We start from the raw sequence: 11,641 nt of genomic DNA, 5'->3' as shown, positions 1-11,641 counted from the left end.
TTGTAAACCCCCCCTTATGTTATGTAGATTCCTTCATAGAACCCCCTAATATCCAGGTGGCATGGAATCTAATAAGAGGTCCTACACCTGGCATATTTTTAATTTTGTTAAAGTGATTATGTGTCATTTTACACTTTTTAATTTCAAATACCCCCTTAGAAAATTAGGGTTCTGAACATAGCAGGGAAGACGAAGACGAAATTTCCAGGGGAAGACGAAGACGAAGAAGAAGAATGCAGGGAACGAAGCAAACGAGAAAGACGACCGCAGTGAAGACGAAGATGAAGACAACCTCAGCGAATACGAAGAAGCGATCCAGCTCAGTGAAGACGAGCTCAGTGAAGACGACCGCAGTGAAGACGAAGATGAAGACAACCTCGGCGAATACGAAGAAGCGATCCAGCTCAGTGAAGACGAGCTCAGTGAAGTGTCCAAAGTCCGAGGTTAGTAAAAATTTGAAGTTCATCAATGTCGTAGGGTAAAATTTTGAAATCAACAATCTTTGACATGTGGGTATAATATATTGACAGGATTCACAACACTTTAGTGTTACACTCCACCATGGGGGTGAATTTTACAGGGTTTTTGAAGAAGAAATTATATACAGAGGGGGTACGGATACGACAGTTAATGGGATACATGTTTCAAATTGGAACATGGATAACATTGAGAAGTTGTTGAGTAGGTTAGGGTATAAGGCTGATTGTGTTAGGGTATGGACAAAAGTTTTAGAAATTCAAGATGGTTTTTTTCTGATTAGGAAAGATGATGATGCTGTTGATGATTTTGCTCTATACTTTAGTGCAATGAATGTGAAAGGAGATTTGTATGTTGAACATAGTACTGGGAACATGGACCCTGCTGATAGGGAACCTAAATGTGTGAATGATGATGACCACCCCCTTGATAATGGAATTGATGGGTTAGATGAGGAGAAGGTAGAGGGGTTAGATGACAGTGAAGATGAAAGAGCTACTGCTTACTTTGATGGTTTGAAGGAATAGATGTTACTAAGCCTATTAGGTGGGAGCCCAATAACAGTATGGAGGAGCCCAATAAGACTATGGATTCAGATGATGTATACTATAGTGATGAGTTGAATAGTTCTGACCCAGATGATTCTTGTGATGAAGAAAGGCCCAAGTATGCTAGGTTTAGGAAAGAGCATCTAAACAAAGACTTTATATTCAAGTGGGGTATGGAATTCAACACACTTGATGACTTTAGGGCAGCTATCCGTGAGTGGTCAGTGCTTAATGGGAGGGAAATTTCTTTTGTGAAAAATGAGGGAGATAGGGTAAGGGTGGTGTGTAAGCATAAATGTGGGTTTTTAGTCTTATGCTCTAAGGTGGGCCACAAGGAGACTTTTGCTATAAAAACACTTGTACATAAGCACACATGTGCTAGGGTTTTGAACAACAAGTCTGCTAGCTCAGAGTGGGTGGCCAAGCATGTGGTAAAGAGGATGCAAACTTCTGATACAGTCAGGATAAGAGACATCATCCAAGATATGAGGCAAACATATTCTATGGGTATTACTGTTGCAAAAGCATGGAGGGCTAAGCTAATTGCCAAGAAGATAATTGAAGGTGATGCTGACAATCAGTATGCTTCCATATGGAGGTATGCAGAAGAACTAAGAAGGGTAAACCATGGCAACACTGTGAAGATAAATGTAGAAAGACCTAGTCCATCCATACAACCAAGGTTTGGGTCATTTTATTTCTGTTTTGATGGCTGTAAGAAAGGCTTTATTCATGGATGCAGACCATTTGTGGGGGTTGATGGATGTCACTTAAAGACCAAGTATGGTGGACAGTTACTTATTGCTGTAGGCAGGGATGCTAATGATCAATACTTCCCTTTGGCATTTGGTGTGGTTGAAAATGAAACAAAGGAGAGTTGGAGATGGTTTATACAACTACTAATGGAGGACATTGGTCAGGATAGAAGATATGTATTTATCTCTGATCAACAGAAGGTATGTATTTAACTCTATCTTTCTGTTGCAAATTATTCTATTCTCTAAATGTTGAAAAAATTTCTATTTTGTATCAGGGACTTGTGGCTGTATTTGAAGAATTGTCTGATACTATTGAGCATAGATTATGTCTTAGGCACTTGTATGCTAATTTCAAGAAAAGGTTTGGTGGAGGAGCCCTTATTAGAGATTTAATGATGGGAGCTGCTAAAGCCACATACTATCAGGCATGGGTCCAAAAGATGAATGAATTGAAGAATGCAGATCCCAATGCTTGGACTTGGTTGATGGCTGTTCCTACCAAAAGCTGGTGTAAGCATGCCTTTTCTTTTTACCCTAAATGTGATACATTGATGAATAATATCTCAGAGTCTTTTAATGCTACCATTCTAGCTGCTAGGGACAAACCTATACTCACAATGTGTGAGTGGATAAGAAAATATCTGATGAATAGGTTATCCACCTCTGCAAGTAAACTAGAAAATTGGCCACATAAGGTGATGCCAATACCTAGGAGAAGGTTAGATAATGAGGTGTTCAGGAGTGGTCATTGGTTGCCAACATGGTCAATTGCTGAGACTTTTCAGGTTACACATAGTTACAACACACATGAATTTATTGTTGACATTGCTAAAAGGTCATGTAGTTGTAATTTTTGGGAATTAGTAGGAATTCCATGTAGGCATGCTGTAGCTGCTCTGAGTTATAGAAAGCAAAACCCTGATGAATTTGTTGATGCTTGTTACACAAGAGAAAAGTTTGCACTATGTTATGGATTTTCAGTAAGTCCAATCAATGGTCAAGATATGTGGCCAGAAGTTGAGATGGAACCACCTCTACCACCTGCATATAAAAATGGTCCTGGTAGACCTAAGAAGATTAGGATAAGAGAAAGTGGAGAGGATGGTGCAAGGAAGAGAAGATCTGGTGTTGCATATAAGTGCACCAAATGTGATAATTTTGGTCACAATGCTATGACTTGTAAGGCTACCACTCAGGATCCCAATGCACTTAAAAGAAAGGTAATTCATTGTGATATACATTTTGTCTTAGATTCTACATTCTATCTTACATTCTTCATTGTGATATGCATTGTGATGACAACCATACATTGTGTCTTACATTGTAGAGAAAACCTAAAAAAGGACATGTGCCAACTGCAACTGATATGCCAACTGCAAATGATGTGCCAACTGCAACTGATATGCCAACTGCAAATGATATGCCAACTGCATCTGATATGCCTGCCCCAACTGCAACTGATATGACTGTTCCAACAAATGTGCCTGTTCCAACTGATCCACAGCCTCCAACTGATATGCCTGTTCCAACTATTATGAGTCAAACAAGATCTAGTGTGGCTGCCTCAATCACAAAACAATCCAGAAAAAGGGTTGAAAAAAAACCTATCATCAAAAGAAGGCAAAGTGAGAGGATCAAGTTGAGTTGGTTTAAAAGACCCATAACAGGTGAAGGAATATCTAGTGACAAACCAATTACCCTACCAGAAAATGAAGACATACCCACTTCAAAATGAGGGACTGATTATTATGTTTCTGCTATGTATTTTGTAATCCTTTTGGAAAACTCTTTTGTAATGCCAACTGATCTTTGAAGACATGTATTTTGTAATCCTTTTGTAACAAACATATGCACTTACTGTGATGATCAATTCTAATGTATCAGTTTAACATTATTGGTGTGTATTGTCTATAAAACACAATGGCTAGTCTGTCACATTTTTTTCTTGTTTTTCATAAACCATGAATTCTGCAGAGAGCCATGGCTAGTCTGTGCACTAATCTTACAACAAAACCATGAATTCAAAGTGTATATACTAAGAAAAAACAGAAATATAATATTTCCAATAACTGTATATACTGTAGTATATTTTCTTTCTAAGAATACAAAGTGTAAAATTTAATGTGGAAAAAAGTGTGAGAAAATATGGATGGTTATATTCCCTCTTATGGTTAAACCATCACATAAATAAGTTTCAAGTTGGAACAGTCAATAATTGGGAAGCGTTTGAATGTTGAAGGATTCAATGTCTGAATGTGCTGTTTTGTCAAAAAAGGAAATATAGACTTAATGCAAACAATAAGTTCTACTGTCACAATGGTACACTTCAGATGAATTTCTCAGATCATATATTCCATTTGTTGATGTACGGTTTACTTATAAAGTTACTTTCAAAATGGCTTCTGTTGCAGAGCCGAAGAATAAGAGAAATTATTTTAAGCTGCTACTTCACATCACAGCGATGAACTATTGCTTGTATACGAATATGTTCCAAACCACACTGTTGATTTTCATCTCCAAGGTGATCTAGCAAGAATAGACACACTGCCTTGGCATATCAGGATGATAGTTTCGGTGGCAGAGTTGGCTTTTCAATGTTTGCAAAGGGAAAAGGAATTGAGACCTTCCATGGATGAGGTTTTGAGATAGACTAATCTTACAACAAAACCATGAATTCTGCAGGACCTAAAGAGAAAGCCAAAGTATTTAATTACATTCACCTTGAATTCTGCACTGAAAAAGTTTAAGAGATAGACTACATTAATATATTTCAATTTATTTATATGTTTACTATGTCATATTTTCTTTAGAATTACTGACTATAAAATTGTTCTGTAGTTTTCTGATGATTTTGCAATTTTGCTCTTTCATTATGATATAACTTTTTTCTGTCATTATTGGTAGATTGAATGCTGAAAGTTTAATCAAATAATGATGCTGCACTGACAGTTTAAGATTGATGAACAGATTACATTTCATTGATGAACACATTACAAGTTCAACATTACATTGCTGAAAAACACTAATGACATAACAATTACATGACAGACTCATTAGACTAACTTAACCATAGCTGCTATCAACATCCATGACAGACCAATTACAAACATTAACCATAAATTTTTCCTCTTTTCCATTGCAATCTTTTTCTTCAGTTTTTCTAACTTGTTAAGCTTTCCGACTCTGCAATCTATCTCCTCAACAATCTCTTTAGCAAATTCAATCAAATAAGCCTTGTTGACTTCACATTGGCGGCATCCAGACGGATTGGTTTCTTTCACTGCAAACTCACTGACCAAATCATCCCACAAAAATAAACCGCACCCATTCTGCAATTTGAGACAAACACCACCAACAATTAATTTCGAAATCAAACTCAAAATAATAAAATGCTTCAAAATTGCTCACCATATTATTCCTGCATTTCCAAAATTTGCGACCGGGGTTTTCAATTGACTTGGAGACCAACAACTTCATGGTTTCATTGCATCCACATCTTGGTAAGCCGTTTCCAACTTCACTCATGGAAGATGCCTTGCTGCCACCCATAACCCAGATGAAGGGGACACGGACGAAGATGAAGAGAGGGATGGATTTGGGGTAGGGATGGATTTCACGAAGAGAGAGAGGGATGGATTTGGGATAGGGATGGATTTCACGAAGAGAGAGAGGGATGGATTTGGAACCCTAATTTCTAGTTTATGCCATGCTGGAGACCTAATGAAGATTCACATGTGAAAATAAAAAAATTAAAAAGCCACGTCTGAAATAAAAAACCAAGATTCCATGCCACCTGGATATTAGGGGGTTCTATGAAGGAATCTACATAACATAAGGGGGGTATTGAAAAAATAACTTTACCAGGGGGGTAACCCTAAACTCGCTAACATTACAGGGGGGTAAAGTGTATTTAACCCTTATTATAATTATGTTTGTTGCACTGTTAATCTGTTTATGTTTGTCTGTGTTTGCGTTATTTAACATGTCTGGCTAAACTACCGGTATCGGTATGTAACAATTTAATTAGACGGGATTTAATAATAATCGGTGAAAAACTCCTTATCTCAAACAATCTTTTCGGCTGTGGTTTTTAATTTAAATTTAATTAACTTTGTCACAAAAGTGAGAATCTATTTAATACGATTTTGCCACGAGAGTGGGAAATTAACTAAGGTGAGAACCGACAATCGCGAGAGCGTGAGGGTCGAATTGGATAGTAAAAATTAGGCATTGATTTTAAAAACAGCGAGAGCACTTTAAAAGCAATTAGAACTTATCTATTTTCAAAAAGTATTTTTAACTTCAAATGGAACAACGAGAGCGTACATTCTGACTTAAAGGTATAATTTGAATCAACAATCACGAGAGTGTGAGATAAAGCCTTTTAAATAAGTATTTTCTACTGAAAGATATTTGGTACTTAAATTATACATCGGTGACTTATCGAATCCCTGACGATTAATGTGTTGCATACTGATATCCTCCTATTAATACTTTCTTAAAACTCAACTTCCATTAGATTTAATTTTCTGCAACCAAACTTCTAAAAATCATTCCCTTAGCTAAACATAGTGACGTCAGTAACATTAGTTTGACCATCGGTCCCTGTGAGTTCGATATCTTTTAAAACTAAAACGAATGGATTGTGCACTTGCAGTCAAGTACCCGATAGACTATATTCTATATACAGTCACACACGTATCACAAAGGCCTAGAGAGTTGGTGTCCAATTCACCTCTAATCCATTCTACTTGACCCTAGGTATAAAACCATTTCACAAAAAGAAAAAGCAAGGTACACTTTATGATCTCCACTTTTTACTACAACCATCTTGAATCTTGAGCTGACCTGGCCATTGAAGTGCTAACCATGCAGGTTCACCTCGCGCCTCCATAAAGGATATTAACATCACCGGTTCAAGATCCTCAGCTAACCAACTACATCCAGAACTCAATTTTAAGAATGAAACAAAAACCATAACCCATTTATGGCGATCTAGAATGTGTATCAGATTGTTGCAACTAGTATCATATTGAATATCACTAAGTATCGAATAAAGAAATTGTAATTAGTATTGAATATAACACTTTACTTGTTGAAAAAAAAGGTTTGTTTGACGAAAAGTAAAGTTTGTAAAATTAATGATTAAAATATGATCCTAGATGAGTCCATGATAACTTAAACAAGCATATATATTAAACTTAAACTCTTAGTAATTAAACTTTTAACAACTTAAACAAACTTCTCAATCACATGATAACTTACAATCTAAAGTTAAGCATACAGATAACATAAATGTATGGGTTTCTATCTATAGGAGGTGATAAATTAAAATATATAATTTGAAGCATTTATTCATTCCACTCCCATTTCACAAAATCGTAAATCAAATTATCGTGACCAATCAATAATAATCATCAAGCATAGATATTAAATATTAGACAAATAATATTTAAAAAAATTGATTAAATTAACAATTGCATCAAAGAGTACAAGGTTATTCCTAAGATGTAAGATTCATCTCTCACAAAAGGGGTTTTAGCTATTCATTATATAATTAAACATTATAAAGAAGTTTAAAATAACAATACATGAATCATATAAGAAAGCGCTTGAGATTCAATAGTCACGTGTAATCATTTTATCTCCTCCAGAATTTTCTAAAAGTTCATATGTAATTCAATTTTGAAAACCATATTCGTTGGCACAAGTTAAGAATATATATACTAGGTTGTTTTTCATGCAATCACGGTGAGATATGGTGCAATCATGTTGCGTCGTGGTGCAATCACTATGCAATTCATCAATAATCATTTATATCATAGTTGAGTGACTCATAAATCGTGCCACAGTCCAATCTGATGCAACGCGATATTTCAGGAGAGTCTCTCATTTATTTGCATCTTGAATCATGCCATGGTTCATTTGATTATGCAGAGATTTGAGGATACTTTCATGTTTTATTATTTTCTTCCAATTATTGTTTGCTACTCTTTCATCTCTTCTTGTAAGTGTAACTTCGGTTATGTAAAACATTGTAGAATTGTCTAGTTATAGTGGTTTTAGGGTGAAATGAGATTTTCCACAATATCTTGAATCTTGTGATAACTTGCTATAATTTATTCAATGTTATTCAAAAATATGATTAAAACACTAAGAAAAATGCTAGAAAAAAGTAAAAGGACAATGTGTCATCAACCATCTGAGTCACATGTTATCTCTCATAAAGATGAGGTGATTATGACTACAAATACGTTGTCAGGTAATGAAACTTCCACACCTTCTCTTGATTCTATGTCAACTCTCACTCCCCCTCAATCACCACCATGTTAATCATAGAGTGGTGGTACACCATTTTTATCTCAACAATTGAATTCTCGACTTCTCAATCATTTTCATCTATGGCGTCAAAATTTCGAGTAGTATATCAATACACATAACCTCACCGATTTTGTTATTTGTCTGAAAATTTTGGTGAAATTCCTAAACAACTAGATCACAATTGTGGGATGATCAATCATATGTTTTTCTTATGGTGATGTCGCAATCATATGCTTTAGTCCTGGTTACAATCCACTATCTCCATCAAAATTATATGTTGTGTTAGTGTAGTGGGGTATTCGTTACCTTTAGATTTATTGACTAAATCAAAAGTAAACCATACAAGTCAAGTCGCCACCGCACTTCTATTTATCCAAAGGAAAGGTTAGAAAAACGAACAAAAATTGAGAAGTTTTATCGAATCAAAAACTAATAAAAATGTCAGAGATCGGGGTAAGGGGGTTGGTTATGCAATGGGAAGGTTTTAAGCACCAAAAACATCCTAGGTACTCCTAGTGAGCCCTTTTCACAATTGTTGTAAGGTTGGTATTTTGTGAAAATTTGTTTGTGCAAACATGATTGGGGAGGTGAGAGAAGAATGCACAAATTATTTACAATTTTGTGTTTGAATGGATAAATCCACTACCTACGTACCATCTTAAAAAAGATTAGGATCAAAACCTCGTAGTTCGGGGTAAAAATCTCAAAACAAGTTGGTGAATTGATTGGTCCAAAAGCCTTAAGGTCTTTTGTTATCCAAGGGAGAAAACTCAACCTAAAACCACAAATCCACCATGTGAGGATAGCTTCAACATGCTAGTGAGGGGTTAACCCTATAATAAGCATGGAAGACTCATTGTCCATCACTAAGGATATAGGTGAGTATTATATCTACCTCAAGGATAACTCAAACCTAATAGCTAAAGGTTATGAAAAGTTTTGATAAGAAAGTGGCCATTGAAACCACAAAAACATTTAAATGAGTTATATTTACCAATGAAAAGTATTTACAAAATATGGTCAAAGTTGACTTAAAGATTCAATTCAAAATAAGTGTTATGAAAAGAAAATTTGAAAATCAAAAGCATAATGCTTAGGTTTCTAATGTTGAAAAGAAGTGTTAATGTTTGCACAAAAGTTTTGGCTTGGGTTAGAGTGGAGGGAAGAAGAAGAATGGCTAAGTCCTAAACATACAAGAGATGAAGGAGAAGAAATAAGACCACAAATGGAGTTCCCTTCTTGAGATCATATTGATGATCCAAGTAGCTCTCATCCTTTGGAATAAGCAAGCAAATAAGTGTATACTCAAGCAATCAATCAATCAAGCCAAGCTCTTAGGAATCTTTCAATGGCTCTTGTATCTCTCACTTTAGATGCACATGATAATGATTCTTCAATTTGGCTCAAATAGGAATCCCTAGCACAAAAGCACACACATCAAAAAGTTCCACAATGTAAACCAAAAATGGACAAAAGTGAGTTTAGAGATTTGGTCCTTCCAATTCATCTTCAACATTAAGGCCTTTTTTACTCCATTTTGCATAGGGAATGTCCTAGAATCTAAGTCCTTTTAGTCCATTTTACTTTGGTTCACAACAATCAAAACAAAATACAAGCACAATAGTATATACACAATTATATACTCAAGTGAGCAAAAGGCAAATGGCATTAAAATAAACATGTGCTCAAATGAGCAAAGGGCAAAAGCAAATGAATAATATGTGCAAGAATAGTAAATTGCATAAATGTAAAGTGCAAGAATTAAATGTTAATGGTTAATGGTTAATGTTAGTGTTAGTGTGCCATAAGGCAATTTAGCGCTATGTTAAGCAATCATAAGTGGACTAATGTAGTAGTCACACCTATTTGAGGTCGGTCAATAAAATATAGGCAACAAACACAAGTTAGAGATCTTGATTAGTGAATCAGGCTCCTACAACTTGCCATGCCAAAAGAAGATGAGAAATGATCTTGTATTGATTTAGGTTCTTTTCTTGATTAGGAAGCAACCCATCCTTAATGCAAAGTCATTCACTTGATCTATGATCAAGATGAATTAGATTTGAATCAAGGAAGGTTAAACCTCTCATACATCAAGGCTAACTACCAATCTTTAACTCATTGATCAAAAAAGAAAAAGAAAAAGAAGAAGATGAACAATAAAGTGCATTAGGGGAAATCAAATGAAGTAATCAATAAACATTGACCAAAGGTAGATGAGATCAAGGTTAAACATTAGTGAACAGAAGAAAAATGAAGATTAGAAGTCAAGAAACAAATAAAATATTTTTGGTATTTTTAGAAATTAAAATAATACTTAAATTAAAATAATCAAATAAAGGTCAAACTTCAAATTCACTTCAAATCAACTTTGAAAAGTCCAAGTGAATCATCTTAAGCTCAACAAGGTCAAACAAAGTTTGACAAAAAAATTCAGCATTTTTAGAAACCAGAAACTATTTTTAATCAATTAAAAATGCATAAAAATAACCTAATTGAATTAAAATCTCAAATAAATCTCAAATCAATTGATAAATTGATGAGAATATTTTTCATAAATCAATCATCATTCAAAGAGGTTGAGAAAATATTTTTTAGTTTTTGAATATTGAAAACTAATTAAAATGAAGTAAAAATAACCAGAAAAGACAAAATTCAGAAAAAATATCAAATGATAAAATAAAAAATATTAAAAATCATTTTTAGAAACTAGAAATTAAAATAGAAATAATGCAATTGGTTTCACATTTTTTGGACCAATAATGAGTGAGATATGATTTTTTGAAATGAAATGGAATAAAAGAAATAAAATGAAAATGATATCAGAAATTAAAAATGTGGAAAAACGTGAGGCGTTGGATTGAGCTCATTAATTGAGCTGACATATCACATGGACCACATGCGCGCATCCACCATACTCTCAAGTCAATCGAGTCACAAACATCCTTTAATTAAGTCATAACAAGGAATTATCCAGATTTGATCTGGAAACAAGATTGCACGGTCCAGATTTGATCTGGAGTTGGGACGGTGGTGTACACCACCGTCTTCTCCGGCGGGACCTCCGGCTCCGGTGAGAGTTGCAGACATGGCAACCTCAACCAAATGCCATGATTTATATAGCTATGGAAAGCTGGGGTGATGTACATCACCCTTGTGCCATCTATTTTCGCTTTAGACTTCCATGGAGAGAGGAATCAGAGCTTGAAAAAAATGGTGTTCAACTGAAACTTAATGGAATTTCAAAATTCAAAGCACAAAACAATTGCCTCTAATGAGAGGACTTCAGACAACCCAGTAAATGCAAGAAACAAGCTATGAATAAAGAGTTTCGAAGAAAATAAGTTCTGATGTCCACCTTTGAAATGTGGATCTTGAGAGCACGATTTTCCTTTGCTTATGCTTGCAGTATGATCTCAGGATGAAGGTGAGCAAGGTCAAGGAACTATAGATCTAGAAATCAATCAATGAAATTGAAATTCAGATCTGAATTTTTTTGAAAGAAAAAGTGAGTTCCTTTAAGTGAGGTTATGGAGA

The 11,641-nt window shown here is 34.9% G+C and overlaps 2 protein-coding genes across 2 annotated transcripts; one reads left to right on the top strand and one right to left on the bottom strand.

Moving 5' to 3' along the window:
- The first annotated feature begins 1,042 nt into the window (after window positions 1–1,042).
- On the top strand, window positions 1,043–3,518 carry LOC127115216 (uncharacterized). The gene is made up of 3 exons (XM_051046810.1): window positions 1,043–1,981; window positions 2,059–3,003; window positions 3,111–3,518. Exons 1-3 carry the CDS (start codon window positions 1,043–1,045, stop codon window positions 3,516–3,518), a joined length of 2,292 nt encoding a protein of 763 aa, XP_050902767.1.
- A 1,184-nt stretch (window positions 3,519–4,702) lies between these two features.
- On the bottom strand, window positions 4,703–5,524 carry LOC127081935 (uncharacterized). The gene is made up of 2 exons (XM_051022164.1): window positions 5,192–5,524; window positions 4,703–5,112 (listed from the first exon to the last, which is right to left on the bottom strand). The coding sequence occupies exons 1-2, from the start codon at window positions 5,330–5,332 to the stop codon at window positions 4,837–4,839; spliced, it is 417 nt and encodes a 138-aa protein (XP_050878121.1). The 5' UTR covers window positions 5,333–5,524; the 3' UTR covers window positions 4,703–4,836.
- Between the last annotated feature and the right edge of the window lie 6,117 nt (window positions 5,525–11,641).

The sequence above is a fragment of the Lathyrus oleraceus genome, chromosome 1, assembly GCF_024323335.1.
Source record: "Lathyrus oleraceus cultivar Zhongwan6 chromosome 1, CAAS_Psat_ZW6_1.0, whole genome shotgun sequence".
NCBI lineage: Eukaryota > Viridiplantae > Streptophyta > Magnoliopsida > Fabales > Fabaceae > Lathyrus > Lathyrus oleraceus.
The sequence above is the reverse complement of the archived record's forward strand: the minus strand, read 5'-3'. Positions and strand labels throughout refer to the sequence as shown.

Coding starts and splice junctions, on each gene's coding strand:
- LOC127115216 (XM_051046810.1), top strand. CDS start 1,043: ATGGAGGAGCCCAATAAGACTATGGATTCAGATGATGTATACTATAGT. Junction 1,982..2,058: donor TTATCTCTGATCAACAGAAG/GTATGTATTTAA, acceptor ATTTTGTATCAG/GGACTTGTGGCTGTATTTGA. Junction 3,004..3,110: donor CCAATGCACTTAAAAGAAAG/GTAATTCATTGT, acceptor CTTACATTGTAG/AGAAAACCTAAAAAAGGACA.
- LOC127081935 (XM_051022164.1), bottom strand. CDS start 5,332: ATGGGTGGCAGCAAGGCATCTTCCATGAGTGAAGTTGGAAACGGCTTA. Junction 5,113..5,191: donor GGAAATGCAGGAATAATATG/GTGAGCAATTTT, acceptor CTCAAATTGCAG/AATGGGTGCGGTTTATTTTT.